An 18,658-nucleotide genomic window follows, 5' to 3' on the forward strand; every position below is an offset into this window, starting at 1 on the left:
ATCTTTTGCTAAGTTTACTTCCCTTCTGGTGTCTTATTTTATGCCCATGTTAATAAAAACCAGAGGGCAATACTGAAACATACCTGCCATCGAGTTATTCCATGAAAACGATAACACACTCACAACTGGTATATATGTAGTCTTCCGCTCTCAGGTGCTAGTATCATCCATTACTAAGTAAGTTCTGTTACGTGAATCACATGCAAGCCCATACAAGTGACAATGCGAGTATTATACCAAAATCTTTTATCAAAGTACATATTACATTTGAAATTCAAGGTTCACAAAATCGTGATCCGCGACTATAGATACATCACTATTTACCACTTAGATGCAGTGTACAAGAAGGCAATGTTCCTGGTGGTTATATAGATCCAGAATACTAGTAATCTCCATCAGGTTCGAGCCGCCACTCACTCCCGTAATAAGAGTTAGGCAATCCCAACCAGAACTTAAACGCCTCCGCTGCTCTCTTCCTTTCACTCCTTCGGTCCTGCCTTGCTTTTGAAGCATGCTTACTAGTAAACATCCTCGAATGCATCTCCACATAAATTCTAGTGTACTTAGTTTTGTTTGGTGATATTCCATTCTCCTCCATGCAAGCAACAATCTCCAAAGCCTTCCTGAAGAAAGCAGCCCTCACACAAATATCAGCCAAGATATCTAAAAGAGCTTCATCAGGCTTAAGCCGTGGAATAGCCGAAGAAGAAATATTTTCCACACTACACCTCTCCTTCACTTCATTCCAAAGCAAAAGTGCTTCTCCTGGCTTTCTAGCGATTTTAATCCCGGTCGCGAGACTTCCATAAGTATTCACATTAGGGTAGAACCCACTCTCTTTCATCCTTTCAACGATCTTCTTTGCTTCTTCAACCAAACCCAGCTTACAATACCCTTCGACCAACACATTCCACGCAACCACATCAATCTTCACTCTAGGGTCCTTGAGCATCTCATCAAACACCTTATTAGCTAGCTTCGGTTGACCCGACAGAGCAAAAGCTTTCATTAAAGTGGTGTAAGTAATCTTGGTAGGGGCGATTCCCCTCGATCTCATCTCGTTGAAGTAGGAAAAAGCCCCAGCACTGTCATCAACTAGTATACACCCGTCAATCATAGTATTATAAGAGACCGCATCAGGCACAATACCCGAATCCTCAGTCATCTCCTTCATCACTTCCTTTGCTTTTTCCAACTGCAGCTGCTGGCAGTACCCTTTGAGGAGAATATTGTAAGTGATTCTATTAGCTTGAACTCCAATTCGAATCATTTCAGCTAGAACCTCTCTCGCCCTATCCATTGCTCCCACCTTTGCAAACGCTGACACAGCCGTCGTGTAAGAAACATGGTTAGGTTGGCTAGCACTATCTTCTTGGTGTCTCATTGCCTCTAGCATTCTCACTGTGTCGATGACTCGACCTTCTTTCATATAACCCTTCATCAGAGTTGTGTACATTCTAGAGTCAGGACTATACACCTTAGGCAACAATGGCGGCTCACTAGTAGTCGGGTTAATCGAGTTGGGGAGCAACTTGTCAAACACATCCCTCCCATCTCGAATTGGGTTTTTGAAATTCGAGTCCCTCAGCACTTTGCAAATGTCTCTCCGGCCTTCCCTCATTGCCTGCACCATTCTCTCCGCTGCTTCTATATCCCCAAAGCCGATGTAAGCCGCGACAAGGGAATGGAATGTGGACATACACAAAGGAATCTCCTTCTCAAGAATCCTTTCCAATACAAAAACCATCAAATCCTTCCTAACAGCTCTTGCACACAGTTTCATCATCACATTGTAAGTCAACACATCAGGTTCACATCCAAACTCGGGCATCTCACCAAACAATTGGAGAAACCTCTTGGTGTCCCCCAACTGGGCACAAGCATTGAGCGCGGCGTTGAACGCCCCCGTGTCAGGCCTTGAGTGGACCACGACATCCGGGTCCGCGACCCTGCGCACCCGCCGGGTGACGGAGTTGAAAATCTTGAGGGCCTCGGTGGGCCCGTCGTCACCGGATTTAGTTAGGCAGCTCATGGCGGCGCTCCATGCCTTGACGTGGGGGAGGTAACCGGACTTAAGCATGGACTTGATGACGGAGGCGGCATAGAGGGCGTGGCCAGCCTTGGCGGCGGCCACGGTGAGGAGGTCGAGGGAGTTGGCGTCGAGGAGGTGGAGCAGGCGCTCATGGTGGAGGCGCTTGATGATGGACTGGGCACGGTTGAGGCTATTTTTGGTCTTTTGCTGGGATAATTGGCAGACTAAGCGGCTAAGGCAGGTGGGACCAGGGAGGTGTGGGGACTGGAGGTATGTTAGCCAGGCTTGCTCCGTTTCCCTTTGGCTGAGGAGGGTAAGGAGTGTTTGGTCTTTGGAATTGGTTAGTGGGTTAGTGGCGGTGGTGGTTGTGGTTAGGGGGTGTTTTGTGGTGGATTGGGTGAGAAATGGGGGCTTGGGTTTGTCTGGTGTGGTGGTGATGGTGGTGGTCAGGAGGTGGCTTTGGGTTAGAAATGGGGACCTGGGTTTGGGTTTGGGTTTGTGTACTGTTGTGGTGGTGGTGAAGAGAGTGGTGGAGGAAGGTGGTGGCGAAGCCCAGTGGAGGGAGGTTAGGGGCTGTGGAGATGGGAAGTGGTTTGCTGTTGGTGGTGGTTTAGTGGTGGTGGTCATGACCGGTCCATACGGCTCTATGTTAAAATTTGAGAGAGAGAGAAAGAGAGAGAGAGAGAGAGAGTTTGCAGAGGAGGAGAGATGGGGAGAGAGAGCGTGTGTTTTTTTTTTTTTTGGGTAAACCAGAGAGTGTGTTGATAAGGGGGGATATTGTACAGGGTAAATTTCACTGACGCCCCCATGAATTCTACTACAATCAGAACATTGCCCCTTGCGGTTTTTGAACTCATACTGACAACCCTTGTCAGAAAATGTTGTTTAACTTTGTTAAAACACCTATTAAAGTTATTGAAATACCCCTCAATATTTTTCACATCTCTCTCACTCCATTAGGGAATTTTGACTAAAATTTTTGTTTATTTTATGGTCAAAATGTTTAACCTTTTGATTTGTCTCAACAAAAGAAATTAGAAAAGTTGGAAATAGGGGAATCTAGGGAGAATTTAAAAAATATTTTTTAAAAAATTCTCCTTAGATTCTTCCTATTTCCAACATTTTTCTTTCTATCTCTCTTCACTTTTTATCCCTACTATTTTTCAAAAAAAATTTCAAATCTCAATCCAAACATAGCATTAAACTATGTGTCGAACTTAAAAAAATTCAGAAAAGGCAATAAAAAAAAAACTTGTCTCTTTAAAAGTAGGTTTTTTTTGGTCATGAATGATGTTTTTTTAGCTTCTGGTTATAGGTTTATACCTTTTCTATTTCTCTCGTCAATGCGAACAGAAAAAGAATAGAAACTAAAAAAGACAAAAATAAGCTCAAATAATTAATTTAAGCCAATTAATCTCTAATTTTGACTAATTTGCTAGTGGTTTAAGGCATTTGTGTTGATGTGTTGGTTTTACATTTATTTAGGTTTGATCGAGTAGTTATATGACTTGTATTGTCAAGGGAAAAAATGCTATTAATGGGGGGCTATTTCTCTCGAGGTCACACACTTTTGTTTGGTTAACTGACGGTTGAATCAAAGATGGATTAAAGTGTTGTACATAATCTAAGTCACATAATTTTTCAAAATGCTCTGCGCACCCGCTCTAGCTCTCAGCACTGCGCTCGCGCTCTCAATGCTCGTCCTCGCACTTCCTCACCCGGGCGCATGCGGATTACGTTACTCAACACACAATACTAAAGTAGGGAGTGCAGTGTAATTTCAGAGAATAAAGGCGTTAACGCGTGATTCTCGTAATATTTAGGGACTGTCATTGAAATTTACCCTAATTTTTTTTCCCCAAAGGATGGGGTTCTAGTTTTTGGGTGGAGATGGGATGTAATACGTCGAGTGTATTCAGTCCACTTGTCACTGCTGTATTGGGTGGACGCCCTTGTTCTATCACGCGTTTATTTGTTCTAAGGTCCTCATAAAAGCACAATTTGATGAGCTGACCCAATAGGCAAATGGCCTGAGCATTTCAAAAAGAAGCAAATTTTTGGATATTTGTTATGCATACCCAGCATGCCTTTGTTGTAAAATACTGTAATATATTCTAGGAACAAAACTAGTGCTGTTTTTTTTTTTTTGCTAGATTTTTGTCGAAATATTTGGGATTAACACTTTAGATAAAAGTTGAATAAAATTTATATAAGACAAACATAAAGAGAATACTGGAAAAGTTGTCCCTTTTTTTTTTCAAAATTCAATTTTTGTTTATAGTGAAGCTTTTGAGGTTTCTGGTCATAGTTATCTTTTCTTTATTCCTCTGGTCAAAAGAAATTATTTATCTAAAAAATAAAATTTGATAAAAAGATAGTTATGATAAAAAAGATTAATAAGACGGTAACAACAATACTGAAAAAAGTTAGCCAAATACAACCTCAGTCTTGAATTTTGACACGTTTACAGAGTAAGATATTACTTTTATATAGTAATATTTTACCTTTAGTTGCGATAATTTTTGTTCTGGCCGCGACAGAAAATATGAAATATGGTATCTTATCATACGGCCCTTTGAATCAAGTCCCCCTTACTTCCCTTTCTCTCTCTCCCTCATTTTCTCTCACTTCCAACTTCTGCTCTCTACCAACATTTCTGTTCACTATCTTTTATCATTGTGATAATTTAATTTTCTTTTGCAGATTGGTTTAAAAAAAAAAAAAATGTTCACATTTTCAAACCCGCATCAAACCAATTTCATGTTCCATGCCATTGAAATTTGAAAGGCAAGATATAGATCTGAGGCAACATATATGGGCTCTTGCATAGCATCGTCACACTTTAAATTTTGTAGTCGAATGCTCCTAGATTCAAATCTGTCATTAATAATCATGCACATATTGGTCCGACTAACATGATTGACTATAACACCAATTATCTAAATATCGGCACATTGAGTTCTCTGTGTGTGTGTGTGTGTGTGTTGTGTTCTATAAAATCTGGAGAGGTTATATAAGTAGCCAAAAATGAGTACAAAGAAAGCCAGGAACAGGAAAAAAAACACTAGCAGTTTCAATTAATTCAAAAATGATGGGAGGCGGATGTTGAATTGGCTTTGAGGGTTAGGGAGTAGGAGGTGGCTGCCTGGCTGGAAGTTGCAGCTGCTTGTGGCGAGGCTGGTGGAGGTGGTGACTGGCAGTAGGTTAGGGTTGTAGTTATATTGGGGAAGGGATATATAGACAAGGGCAATAATGCATTTTCATCCTGTGCTTTACTTAAACTCAAAGTTGGTCCCTGGAATCCAATTCTGCTAGTTTTGATAGAAGACGCGACTGTGATTTTGTCCATAAAAGCATGGCTAAGTAACGTTTGCCCAAAAACAAATACAGCCGGCCTGAATGACTAAGAAATGAGAGACAAAATTCCTCGTGAAATTGAGGATCGAATATGCATACAAATGAAGACTTAAGAGCTACAGAGAGCACAATACTTCAAATTACAACAAAATTGATTCATCGTTTCATATGCACTTCCTCGCACAGGGACAATAATTATGACTCATACCGTCATTCTTTTGCCATAGTTGAAGTCCACCAATTTGAATAAGTTAAACTGAACATTAAATCACCTGTAACCTGTTATGCACCTACACCGCTTTGATGGCTTCTTTAAGCTTCGGTTTGCTTTTGGGTTTGCTCTTGGGTTGACGACGTCCTTTCACTTTTTTAGTCAACAAAAGCTCTAATGCTTTCTCTAGGGTTATATCCCCGGGCATTATTTCCTGTGGACAAGGTTTAGATAGACAAAAACCCGCTAATCAGAAGACTTGAATTATGTGGAAACCAACGGAGTATAACGGAAGCTGACATGTATAACAAAAAGAAAACAATATTTAAAGAACTGTCAAAAAAAAAAAAAAACTGTCAGATGCATATCTGATATGAAAGAGCTGCAGAGTCATTGGGCTGCCTACTGTTCATTAGATGACTTTAGAGCTATGAAGCACGGGTACTTCGAAAATGTCGCCGTACCCGTACCGGGTACGGGTACGGGTACGGGTACGGCGTGGGTACGGCAAAAACGTACCCGGTACGGCAAAATTATGTCGGGTACTTTTGGTAATTTTGGGTACGGCACGGGTACGGCAAGGGTACGGCACGGGTACGGCAAGGGTACGGGACGGGTACGGCAAGGGTACGGGACGGGTACGTTTTAGCCCAAAATGAAATTTTTTCAAAATTTCTGGGATTTTTTTGTAAATAATTATAAAATGTGGGTTTATTATGTAATTTATTTGTCATTTATAAACACCTCTCTCTCTTTTTGTCCCTCTCTCTCTCCATCTCTCTTCTCTTCGTCTCTCTCTGTATATTTTTTTTATCGATCGAAATAATCTCTCTCTTTGTATATATGTACGAATGTATGCATGTGTAATGTATATGTATATATGTATCGGAAATTCTGAATACTAATAGATATGCATATTTTGAACTGATTTTGCTTTTGTTTGGTAAAATGGGTTTATATTTCATTTTATGCAATAAAAAATAGAAAAACATTATATATATATATATATATATGCCGTACCCCCGCCGTACCCGTACCCTACTTTTTTGGGGTTTTGCCGTTTCCCGTACCCGTACCCGTACCGTACCCGTACCGCGTACCGGTACCCGTGCTCCATAGCTTTAGAGCCGCCCTTGCCTCTTGGGTTATCCGGATTCCAACCGCTATTCTAATTAAATCGAGGTTTTTGCTCAATATTATATGGTGGGCAAAATGACCTACCACTTACACCTCAAAGGATAGAGGCTTATGCCTCAGTTCCTACGGATAAAACGTCTCTCCTTATGAGAGACCCCCCAAAAAAAAAACAAATCGCCTTGCACTTATAGAACACTGTCTGTTAATACTTGTTATGCAAACAATGAGTACTATAACAGGAGATCGAAGCTAAAATTCGTGCATAATTTTATTGAAGATATCATAACAATTTAATAGATGCATACCTTAGGTATAGACACGCTCGTTCGCTGATGTCCAATAGAAAACCCAAATCTCGCAAGCTTCAACATAACTGGTTGGCGACTGTCAGGATGGTTTCCCTACAATGAAGCACCCCCAAAATTGATTTTGACGAAAACAACTGAAACAAAAGAAACTTGATTTGGAAGAAGACATACCAACATCACGGGATATCGCAACAACTCTATAGCAACTTCTAGGGTAATGGAATCTACATCTTTTACCTGAAATAAGAAACGTTTTCAAACAATTGTGGATTACAAACTACAAATTAACAACTTCTCAAATACAAAGCTATTATAAGGTTACAACAAATAAAGGCCATTAAGTACAGTAAGAAAACGTTTTTTGCCCCCTTTTCTCCCTTCTATTTTTTTTATGCCATTGTTTGCTTGTTCTGCTAGTAGTTGTGTGGCTACAGGGATCTTCGGAGGATTTCCCTTGGTGAAGATCGGCGTAGCAATATCTCACTTTGAGTTTTCCAATCTTTGTTGAACTCGAAACTCGTGTAAGCTGCTGGTCGGAGTCCATGCTAGAGCACTTGGGGACCATCTTTGGTGAGATGTCAAGATCACGCCTAACTGCCTAAGCAAGATGTATGGTTTTTCTGGCCCGTCCTTTATGAGCTTTAATTGTTTACCTAGTATTACGGGTGTAAATATCAAATGGTTGGGGCTCATATTTAGGCCCTTCATTGTATTGATCAACATAGTTATTAATAAAAATACTACTTCCTATCATAATAATAATAAATAAATAAAAGGTGGATGACAATAAGATGAGGTTTCTCCCTCATTATTTGTTCTTTTTCCAAAAGGAGGTTAGGACTAAGAAAGAGGAACATTTACTGACGCATGAACTGTTGTATCAGAACAGTTTGTAAAAAAGTTCAAAACTGAAGCAAGCATGATCCTGTTCATAGACAACAAAAGAAGGCATGGATCTCATAGCGGCATATATACACCGAGAGACCTTATAGAACATCTCTGTAACCCATATTTTCACGAAGAAAAATTGTTAGAAAAGAGCGAATTTCACTAGCAACCCAGAGGTTTACCCTTTGCTCAGATTTCCCCTCCTAATTCCTATGATTTCTTCCCTCCTTGAGGATTGAATTTGCATTTCACTTACAACCGAACAGAGGTATAATACCGAGCCGACAGAGTGGCCATCTCATGTGACAGATCATAAAGAGGTATAATAATGCATTAACAACAAAGGAAACTAATTATATTCAACGCCCCCCGCCCCAAATAAATAAAAAATTTAAAAATTAAAAAAATAATAATAATAAAAATATTCAGTTGATTAATTTCCTAGTACAAACACCAAACTCATTAAGCAACCATTTTATCCCCGACTTTGCGATACCCACACCAGTGCCCAACTTTATCCACCACAAACAACCATCCCCTTCCCGATACCCACAGCCACCCTGTCCGACCACCCTCCTCACCCACGGACATCGCTGCCATCCAACAAGAGAAGAACGACAACTTGAAATCGAGAACCCATAATCAAATCCCACCTCATAGATAGCCAACACCACTACCCTAACTCAACGACACCATGGCCGCTATCCCAGCCATATGCACCACCAATCAAACCATTTCAAACCCATCGACCATTACCCAAAAATCTGCACATACCCATTTCTCTTGTCTCCAGCAAAAACTCATAAATCATCTGTGATGTCTCCAGCAAAAACTCATAAATCACCTGTGACAAAACTCCCTACATTATTTCCAGCCACAAATAAGAACCAGGTCTACCCCAAACCACTCAGTCAACACCTTCAATTCATTTCGATACCACCCCTACCCCCATTCAGTTTGCAAAAAGTATCTGTTCGACCTGAGAGTACCACAAACTTCCCAAGTTCAGCGGACGTAGCTATTGCTCATTGCAGTAACTCTGAACAAACGCATAACATGCAGAGGTGTAATACCCATCTCATGTGATAGATCATACAGAGGTTGAGAGGTATAATACTGCATTAATAACAAAGGAAAGGGGGGAGGGGGTGAACTTTGAGAAGGGCTATCAATAAAAGAAGCCCAATACTCATGTGACACAGATTATCCCATGACGAAACTCCCAGTGACCGGCAGAGGCTAACATTAGTCCTTGAGGTACTTAACAACCAAACAATGTAGATGGATAACTCAAACATTCACAAATGCATACAAGTGAGGCATATACGCACTTGGGAAACAGAGGCTCTTTTCGGCACGCATCCCTTGCTATCCTCACCGAGTTGAAGATAGAAACCATAAGGTCCCTTCTTCAAGAGAATCTGTAAGTAAATAAACTTCTTGAGATGATGAACATTCATTTTACAGTTAATTAACTGTAAAATTAAAACAAGTAAAACCTTATCATTTGATCCAGGATGAAGGCCTATCAATTTTGGCTCCACCGCTGTGGGGTTATTTTGAGAAGTCACCTCCTCATTGTCGTCCCTGTACAATGTCTTAGCAATGAACCTGCGAACAACCACAATCGAAGTTTGGAAGAGTGACAAAATGTATAAACTTAAAACATATTACTATTAGTACTTATTAGTTACACTCAATAGTATAAGAACATGGAGATAAATAATCAAATAACTCCCTTCATATCAAACACAGTGTTTCCATGTAACTTATACAATTGATTTCTCGTTTAACTAAAATACCATTAAGAGTTAATATTACTCATATAATAATTCCGATTAAACCATAATTTAACTTCTGAAATGACTAAATCACACCATAATTGCACTAAGGTTATGACTGGCGTACATTCCATCAAGAGAGATAACAATACATGAAACAAGAGTTCAGAGAGAGTGAAAAATTAGAAGAAAAATGGACTCTCCGAAGTCCAAACTACACAGCCTTGACCGTAGAAAGGGCCATGTAACGACTTCCAGCATTTTTTGTATCGACATTTTATATTGCAGCAAATTGAGCCTGGAGCCCTTGGTTATTATACCCTTTAGAGGATTAAGTTAGCAAACACAGCAAAAAAATGGGGAAGGAAACCACACAAAACTCTCAGCAAATTAACTGTGTATAACCTTACTTTTCTTTTCGTAATAGGGGACTCTAGGGTTAAATAAAACGAGACTTTTTAAGGGGGGGTATCCATGTCGACTGTCGTAGTGACAACGAGCCACTAACACTGGCAGTGGATCTAAAAGTTTGACAACAGGTAATTTTTTGATGTCATTTTCTGAATGATGTTAAAAAAAAGGCCATTGATTGTTCAGGAGCAATAACAGTGGCTTAATTTGTTGTAGTGCTGGCAGTGGACCAATCTGAACCAAATCAAAATTGCTCTTGGAATGACCAATGGTGCAGACCATTTTATTAACCATATGATGCAGGGCCAAAGTTCGTAACTTCGAGATTTTGTTCAACAAAATTCTGCTTTGATTAGACAGCCAACTGAAATCCATTCTTGGTGGAGATCATAAGAGGCCTACTCGAGGACTGATACATAAAAACTTACAAATAGTAATCGCAACTCTTCATATAATCTCCAATAGAATCTCTTATACACTTCGTTTCACATATTTGGTGTCCGGTGATTCCCTCTGTCCTTATTGGTTACCCTAAACCACCTTTGCTGGAACAAGTATCTTCCAGGAGTTTACAACTTCTTGGTTCATAAACTACTACTCTAACCAAATTATGTGTAACACAATATGCCATCCGTCAAAACCTTAACAAGAACAAAGCTAGAACCACACATCACCAAATAGTGCCTGAACAATCTCAGAAACATGGACTTCAGCAAAAGCAAAGACAGCACAAAGAAAAGTTTGGAAAATAAATAAAGGAGAGTAAAAACACAAGTGAGCACATAAACACATGCAGGCATACATGTATGCTAAGTACAAGTATGAGACTAGGCAAGAAAAAGACAAATCGTAAAACAATGTACTCACTTGCACTGTGGGTGTTTGTCACAGCCTAAAAAATAACCAGCACCAAATCTACTAACTTTAAAAATCAATGTGCCTTCCAAACAACTTGGGCATGTCCTGCTTTTGTCCGGGAGAGAAGCAAACACTAGATCCCCAAATGTATTCTCCAACATCTTCTCCACCTGATGAATATGAACACTAGCAGCAAGATCGCAATACTTCCTGAATCGTGTCCAATAATCTCCAAGTAGTCCTTTCCATTCAGTCGAGCCGGTAGAAATATTGTCAAGCTCTGACTCCATATCAGCAGTAAAACTATAATTCGTCACCTCCGAGAAATGGTGTGAGAGAAATGCGGAGACCATGCGACCACGAAATTGCGGATAGAGTACTCTGCTTTTAACTGTTACATAATTTCTGTCCTTTAAAACTTTTATTGTAGATGCATATGTAGAAGGTCTTCCTATGCCAAGCTCCTCCAGCTTTTTAACCAATGATCCCTCGTTGTAGCGTGGAGGTGGCTGTGTATGGTGTTGCGTGAGTTCCACTTCACCAAGATACAATGAATCCCCTCGCCTCAGGTTGTCGAGAACTTTGAAAGTTTCAATCCTGTCATATTCTCCATTTGCATTAGATCTTATTGTTTTAGCTTCTATATCCTCGTAGGCTGCCAAATATCCAAGAAACCCCACTTTCGAGCATGTTGATCGAAGAGCAATCGATTGATCAGCATTACCAATATCGACTTGTATCTGATCAATGGTAGCGGATTTAATTTGACTTGCCATTGTACGAGCCCAAATAAGAGTATATAACTTCAAAGAATCTTCATCAAGTATGCCAACCAGCTGAGAGGGTAATCTCCGGATATCTGTGGGTCTTATTGCCTCATGTGCCTCTTGAGCATTCTTCACCTTCTTTAAGTACTTATGAGCTCTCTGTGTTGCAAAATCATCTCCATATCTGTCAATGACCAAGGAGCGAATGTCCTTTGCAGCTTCATCAGAAATGTGCAATCCATCTGTTCTCATGTACGTTATTAATCCTGCTGCCGTGCCATTCGACAACTGCACTCCCTCGTACAGTTTCTGTGCCAATCTCATCGTACTTGTTGCCGAAAAATGCAATTTGTTTGCAGCTTCCTGCTGAAGTGTTGATGTTATAAATGGAGGAAGAGGGTTTTTCCGAATTTTTTTTCTCTCCAACTCAACCACCTCAAAGTTTGATGAATTAATCTTCTCTTCAATGTCCTTGGCCTCTGCATGAGAACTAACTGACAGTTGATTTAACTTCTCAGAATTGAAGTGGGTCAAATATGATGAAAAAGAGAATTCACTCGTCACTGAACCCAAATCGCTTATGTTAAACTCAACTTCAACAGTCCAATATTCCTGAGATTTAAATTCATCAATATCTTTTTCTCTGTCACATATAATAGATAGAGCAGCAGATTGGACTCGTCCAGCAGATTGGCAACCAGGTAATTTCCTCCACAATAGTGGTGAAATGTTGAATCCAATCAAGTAATCAAGGGCGCGACGTGCAAGGTAAGCATGAACCAAATTTACATCAATATCTCGTGGAGCCTGCAGGGCACTTTTGACAGATGACTCAGTTATTTCATTAAAGACAACCCTCGCTACAGTCATATCCTCACGTAAAGCATCTTCCTGCTGCAAAATCTCAATAATGTGCCAAGCTATAGCCTCTCCTTCGCGATCAGGATCTGATGCAAGAATAAGATTTTCTGCTCTGGGTTATGAGGCAGAACAAGTAAGAAGTGGCCCCCACAAATGGATGAAAATGGTAAAAAGATAGTCTACTGAAAAAAAATCGTGACAACAAGGTCTAAATAGAATTGTGGAGTGCATTTGGAAAGCACCTAATACTAATAAAGCAAACAATCGAATTAGAAAGCCACACAAACTGTTTTGAGTCTTTTAACAACAAGTATTGAAAAGAAAGATTATGTCATACCCGCTTAGAGCAACCTTGATACTTTTTAGATGAGTCGAGGCAGCAGATGAAACCTCCCATATCATACTGAAGTCATTATCAGGCCGCACAGATCCTGACCTGGCGGCCAAGTCTCTTACATGACCATAGCTAGGTAGCACTTCAAACATGTCACCAAGATAGCCCTGAATAACTTTGGCCTTCGTAGCAGACTCCACAACCACAACAGATTTGCCTTTAGGAGGTTGTAGAACCGGCAACTTCCTTTGTCCCCGAGGCTTAGATTTGCCACCTGTAGGGTTTTCTTGTTTCTGCACTAAGTCATTTCCAGATGAAGCTTGGGGAACAGGGGCTTTAACTATAGAATTAGCTTCCTTCGTCGATTTTCCCTTTCTACGAGATTTCTCAACTGTCCTTACAGACTGCTGCTTTGTAGAAATAGAACTGTCAGGCTCTTCAATAGGTGTTTCCCCAATCAAATTATTCTGGAAAACCGTAAAGTTAGTTTACAAATTACGGTGAGATACAAACTAAACTTCATGATTTTCGAAGCGAAATCAGCTCACCTTTGCAGAAGCTGAAGGCTGATTCTTTTTGGCTGATTTGGATGTCTTTGCTTGAGAAACTCTTACAGAGCCTCCTGTCTGAGCAGCTGCATCAGAAGCAGAATTAGTGCCAGAACATTGTTCATTGCTTTTTTTGCTTCTTGACTGCCGCTTCTGGTTTCCTCTAACTTTGGAGACTTGGTTGTTAATACCAACAGGTAAACTTGAAACCGAACTCGCATCATCCTTGCCTTCCCCAACTAGCTGCTTATTTGAGCTCACCATATTGGGATCTTTAATAGCTGACTTTTTAGCCTTGGGATAATTCATCCCTAGTGCCCGAGTAGAAGCTGCAACTCGCACCCTGCCGGCGACAGTTCTCTTGTAAGCAGCCAATGACTTTGCCTGCTTCCCATCCTTATTAGAAACCTTGAATCCTGAGGTAATCCCACTTATCCTTCCATCTATAACACCAACACCATCATTTTTTTTCATTATGGGTCCTTGTATGTGAGAAAAATACCTCTTACCAGGATAAGGCGATATCAATCCATACCCCGCAAAATTCAAAGGCATCATGATACACGAATGCCCCAATTTAAATTGGGGTTGACTGGTGATGGCCAACCTACACCCATCAGAGTTTCTAGAAGTAGGGCTTCCTGCAGAAATAACTCCTGGTTGATTGCTTTTGATAACACAAGATACATTGAGCTTCCTCAATCTCATCTGGAAGCATTTCTCATACTTACGACCAATGCAAAATGCTGAATTTTGCAAATATGGGCAACTGTAATGTTGCAACACCCTGCTCTGCAACTGTAACAATTCCACACGACAAGTACCACAAAAAAGAAAGGGAAAAAGTGAACAACATGACAAATAAAAAAGAAGGATACATCTTAAAAGTAAGGCATTCATCTTACAAATAAAACACTAAGATTGTTTTCCATTATCCGAATAAGTCCTCATCTCATTGGTCCATACGGAGTTTCCCAAGCATTAATTCGTATTTCTCCAGTAGAAAAAATCGTAGGAGCTAAGAATAATTCAGATGTATGGAATGCGTGACATGCAAAAGATTTTAGCAGTAGCAGTAGTATCACCCTGAATCCACCCTAGCTCCCCGATCCTGCGCTCCCATGTCAGAATCTCCTTGAAAACTTGCTCCCATCAAGGAAGAAGCACACCCCCAACTAGGATAGAACGTCCCACGTAGGAATCTCAAAAATAAAAAAGTACAACTACCCAGCAACAAAAATATGGAACAATAAGAGACCAGAAAGTATTTACTCATATTTGCTCAAGCACTTGGTATAGGCATAAAATTTGAAGTCGAAACACCAATTACTAATTGATACGTGCACTAGAACAAAGATCTATTCAATTGGTTTCATCACAAACAATACTGGACAATTAGTTTACTAAATGTGATCGGCGAAGTTTAAGTTAACTCTTTCCTTATTAACGCTGTAAACTTAGTTCTTCAAAACTACCCTCAAGAAATTTTCTGGAGCCACCATTATTACACATTTTAACACGCTCCTATAGACACTCCCAACTTGATAGTCTTCTATATCCTCTCACTCCTGGGCACTGGCTCCCGCTCCAATTGCGTGTAACTAAGAAAAGTACTAATTATTCCAAGAACACACAGGCTATGCAATGAGCTATGCTATGAAAGTGGATGCATAGGCCATTAGGCCTCCTATCCCCTTCCAAACAAAGAGAGTCTCTTATTGGGCCTTTTTTGTTGGTGGCGAATCATGCAAACATCTAATTATGATCATTGGGAGGTTAACAAAGGGAGCCAATCCACATAGCAATCCTTATCGATGAATTGGAAATTTCCTCCTGGCAACGCCGAGGTTGATTCCCCGAGCATTGGGAAAAGGGTACTAAAGTCCAATCTATGTCTATTGGTCAAAATATAAACCTTTCAGTGTTGAGAGAGAGAGCTACCAAGAAACCTTGATCCCTTTCAAGTTTTCAGCATGTTGCGGCGGGGGGGAGAACACAACAAAGCAAAGAACCAAGCTTTGTCGTCAATAGCTGGATGTTTCCGGTTTCGAATTTCATCGAGTTCTACGGGGTACAGGAAATAGCCATTAGGGAAAGGGGTTGCGGCCATTTTATTTATACTGCATTCACCTCTAGATAAAATCACTCAATCCAACTGTACATTCGTTTCATTTGTCATTTTATCAAACATAACAGGGGTTATGAGGGGTATATGCACACACATACACAATACGTATTATCAAACATAAAAGGGGTATATGTACACACACACACATCTATATACAATACGTAGTATAATTATACAGTGCAGGACAGAAAATTCACCATGACAGACTGAAGCTGAAACGGGCAGGCGGCAGATTTTCTTGAGAAAAAACGACAAGTGCTGGCGGCGGTGGCGGGAAATAAGCGGTGAGCAGTGGTCATTCAGGCAGTTGGAATGAGTGATTCAAAGCCGAGCACCATTTCTGGAGTTCAGATGCTTTAGAGAGAGAAAAGAGGAATACTTACCACACGGCTGGAACAATGTTTTTTTGCCAACTCTGTGATGCTTTTGCAAGCAAGCATTAGTCGTCCCGGAGAGAGAGAGAGAGAGAGAGAGAGAGAGTAGGGTTTTGGAAATGTGATGAGCTTATCTTCTTCGGACTTCAATCCCTACAAATTCCAAACCCCTCGAAACACTTTCCAAAACCCACAACGATGAGTACGATATGTCGGATAACCTTCAAGGTCTCAAACGGGCCGGGCCTTTCAGCTCGTGTCAAACGTGATTTGTGTCGTGCTGCCCTGTTAACAAAATCGTGTTTTACTAATTTGTGTCTTGTCTTACCCGTTTAATCGTGTTATACAATGTCCGTGTCGGTCCATTTCCAATTGGGTTTTGTCAAAAAAAAAGTGAAACAACCAATAACTTACTATTTGTTGTCCCGATCCCCATGCCTAGAATATTATCGTGTCGTGCCCATCTAAAATTGGGTTATGCTCTGCTCATGTCCTATTCGTCTAAAACCGTGATCATGTTGTGCCACATTAAACTGTGTGGTGTCATACTATATTTAAACGTGGCGTGCCACACGATCCACAACTCTAATCTAAAGGGTTAATTTCACTTTTATCACCTAAACTTTCAAAATATTCATGTGTCCTTAAAGTTCTATTTAGCCTATGACATCCTTAAACTATCTGATTTTGTCCTAAGTGTTTTAGGGTGCCCTTGATTTCATTTTTGCTGTCTTTTCGATACTTTCTTTTTTGTTGTTTTTTTATTAATCTTTACTAGATTCAGGTCATATTTGTTTAGATTATGTTTGTTTCGAGGGGAAAATAAGAAAAGTATAAAAATTGTAGCCAAAGTTAAAAAAAAATCACTACGTTATGTAAAGACTTTCGGCTTTATTCAAATTTGTCTAGGTTCATTGGGAGCAAAGAAACACCAGCGGAAAGGGAGGAGAGGCATTTGGTGAGAGATTATCAGAACGATCCCTCGTTTAATCATAAAGAGAGAAACACACTCTGCACAGGCAGAGAGATGGATCAGATATTGAACAAGGTTGGATCATACTGGTTGGGAGAAAGCCAACAAGGAGCTCAATTCTGTCGACGAAGATATCAATCTACCTCCCTCTTTCTCTCTCATGCTACAGATTGAAATCTATTACGCTGATTTGGTCATAAAGTTGTTTTCTTTAACGTCTTATCAGTGACACTGCTAAATGCTTCTAGAGTAGAAAACGTTGAGCTAGTTGGGAACCCCTCAACAGGTCTTCCTAAATAGAAACGGAAATTCTCATTGAGATTTGAACGAAAAGGTATAATTTGTTTAAGAGATGTATAATTGAATTAGTTAGTCAAACCGGCCACTGGATAGTAGTCTGGTTGATAATTCAAAAAGTAAGACCTCTGTCCCATTTTGATGGTCCCCTATTCCTTTTTTAGACGTCCCAAAATATATGTCCACTCTCTAAAATTAACTATTGAAACCTAGTAAAATTTCATTATTACCCTGATGCTTGAATTGAGTTATTACTATCTATAATAGTCTACATCAATCAAATCATGGGCCTAATTGGAAAGATAAATTCTTTTTGATGTAATCATTACGTTTCCTTAAAAAGTTGAAACCCCAAATGGGAATATGAAAAGAGTGATGCTATATGTACCGACACCGGGGGAGAGAAATCGTACCGACGGCCGCCGTTAGGCCGTCTCCGGCCACCGGAAGGCCGATCCGAGCCGTCTACAAATTCTAAAAAAAAAAAACCGATGGCCCCACGCGAGAATCAACGGCATCCGAGGTGTGTATGGTGCTCGATCCGAGCACCCCTTTTTCGTGTATATACGTGTACACGAAAAAGGGGTGCTCGGATCAAGCACCTTACATACTTTGGATACCGTTGATTCTCGGGAGGCCCCATCGGTTTTTTTTTTAAGAATTTTTGGACGGCTCGGATCGGCCGTCCGGTGGCCGGAGACGGCCCGACGGCGGCAGTCGGTACGATTTCTCTCCCCCTGTGTCGGTACTTATATCATTTCTGATATGAAAATGGGATGGAGGGAGTAGTTTTTCTTTCCACTGTATCTCTCTCTAATTTCACGTGTGTACTTGTGACTGTTGTTGTTCTGGGTGTCATCAAACAGGTTATGTTGTGGGTTTGTGTAGTTTTTTATATTTATGTAGTGGTCGGTCTTGAGCACAATGGTGGTGAAGGGAAAAAATAGATTATAAACCATAAAAATGCGGTTTGCTGACTTGTCGAGTTTTTGTAGGAGAAAGTCGATGAGATGGAGCAAACTACGAAGAATTAGTCATCCTTGGATCTATTCTTCATTCATAGTCAGTATTGGTAAGGCTCTTGGCTTGCCTATCTAACTCTCGCATATCTATAGGTGAATTCTATTTAACTATTGGGTGTGTGGGAAATGCCTGAAATTAGTTCAAATCTTCTCGGGTCATTTTTATTCATGTTTTATTGTGCTTTACGTGATGCTTCAAGTTTGTAGTTGGAAAATGATAGCAACTACTGATCATGTGTTGTAGGCTTCACATCAAGTTTTGTTGGAGAAGTTATGTTGTTTGTATTTTGTTTGCATGAAGTGGAACATTTCACAAAAGAGCACCTTTACATAATATCCAAGGACTCTTTTCCTTGCCATTTTAAAGTATC

The 18,658-nt window shown here is 40.3% G+C and overlaps 2 protein-coding genes and 1 pseudogene across 4 annotated transcripts; 1 reads left to right on the forward strand and 2 right to left on the reverse strand.

Moving 5' to 3' along the window:
- LOC131326519 (nuclear intron maturase 4, mitochondrial-like) overlaps positions 1-18,658 on the forward strand; it is a 48,213-nt pseudogene that overhangs the window by 26,928 nt on the left and 2,627 nt on the right.
- Positions 212-2,778, reverse strand: LOC131326520 (pentatricopeptide repeat-containing protein At3g09650, chloroplastic). Its single transcript, XM_058359325.1, has one exon. The coding sequence runs from the start codon at positions 2,657-2,659 to the stop codon at positions 383-385; it is 2,277 nt and encodes a 758-aa protein (XP_058215308.1). The 5' UTR covers positions 2,660-2,778; the 3' UTR covers positions 212-382.
- On the reverse strand, positions 5,444-16,252 carry LOC131326515 (uncharacterized). 3 transcript variants are annotated; one of them, XM_058359317.1, is made up of 9 exons: positions 15,819-16,252; positions 13,494-14,291; positions 12,949-13,352; positions 10,993-12,723; positions 9,433-9,544; positions 9,265-9,354; positions 7,217-7,282; positions 7,043-7,138; positions 5,444-5,814 (listed from the first exon to the last, which is right to left on the reverse strand). In XM_058359317.1, exons 1-9 carry the CDS (start codon positions 15,918-15,920, stop codon positions 5,680-5,682), a joined length of 3,534 nt encoding a protein of 1,177 aa, XP_058215300.1. In that variant the 5' UTR covers positions 15,921-16,252; the 3' UTR covers positions 5,444-5,679. The 3 variants fall into 3 exon arrangements, with proteins under 3 accessions (XP_058215300.1, XP_058215299.1, XP_058215301.1); XM_058359316.1 differs by having other exon boundaries at positions 12,949-13,412; positions 15,819-16,251; XM_058359318.1 differs by lacking the exon at positions 15,819-16,252 and adding an exon at positions 14,549-14,688 and having other exon boundaries at positions 12,949-13,412.

This window comes from Rhododendron vialii, chromosome 5a, assembly GCF_030253575.1.
Source record: "Rhododendron vialii isolate Sample 1 chromosome 5a, ASM3025357v1".
In the NCBI taxonomy this organism is placed as follows: Eukaryota; Viridiplantae; Streptophyta; class Magnoliopsida; order Ericales; family Ericaceae; genus Rhododendron; species Rhododendron vialii.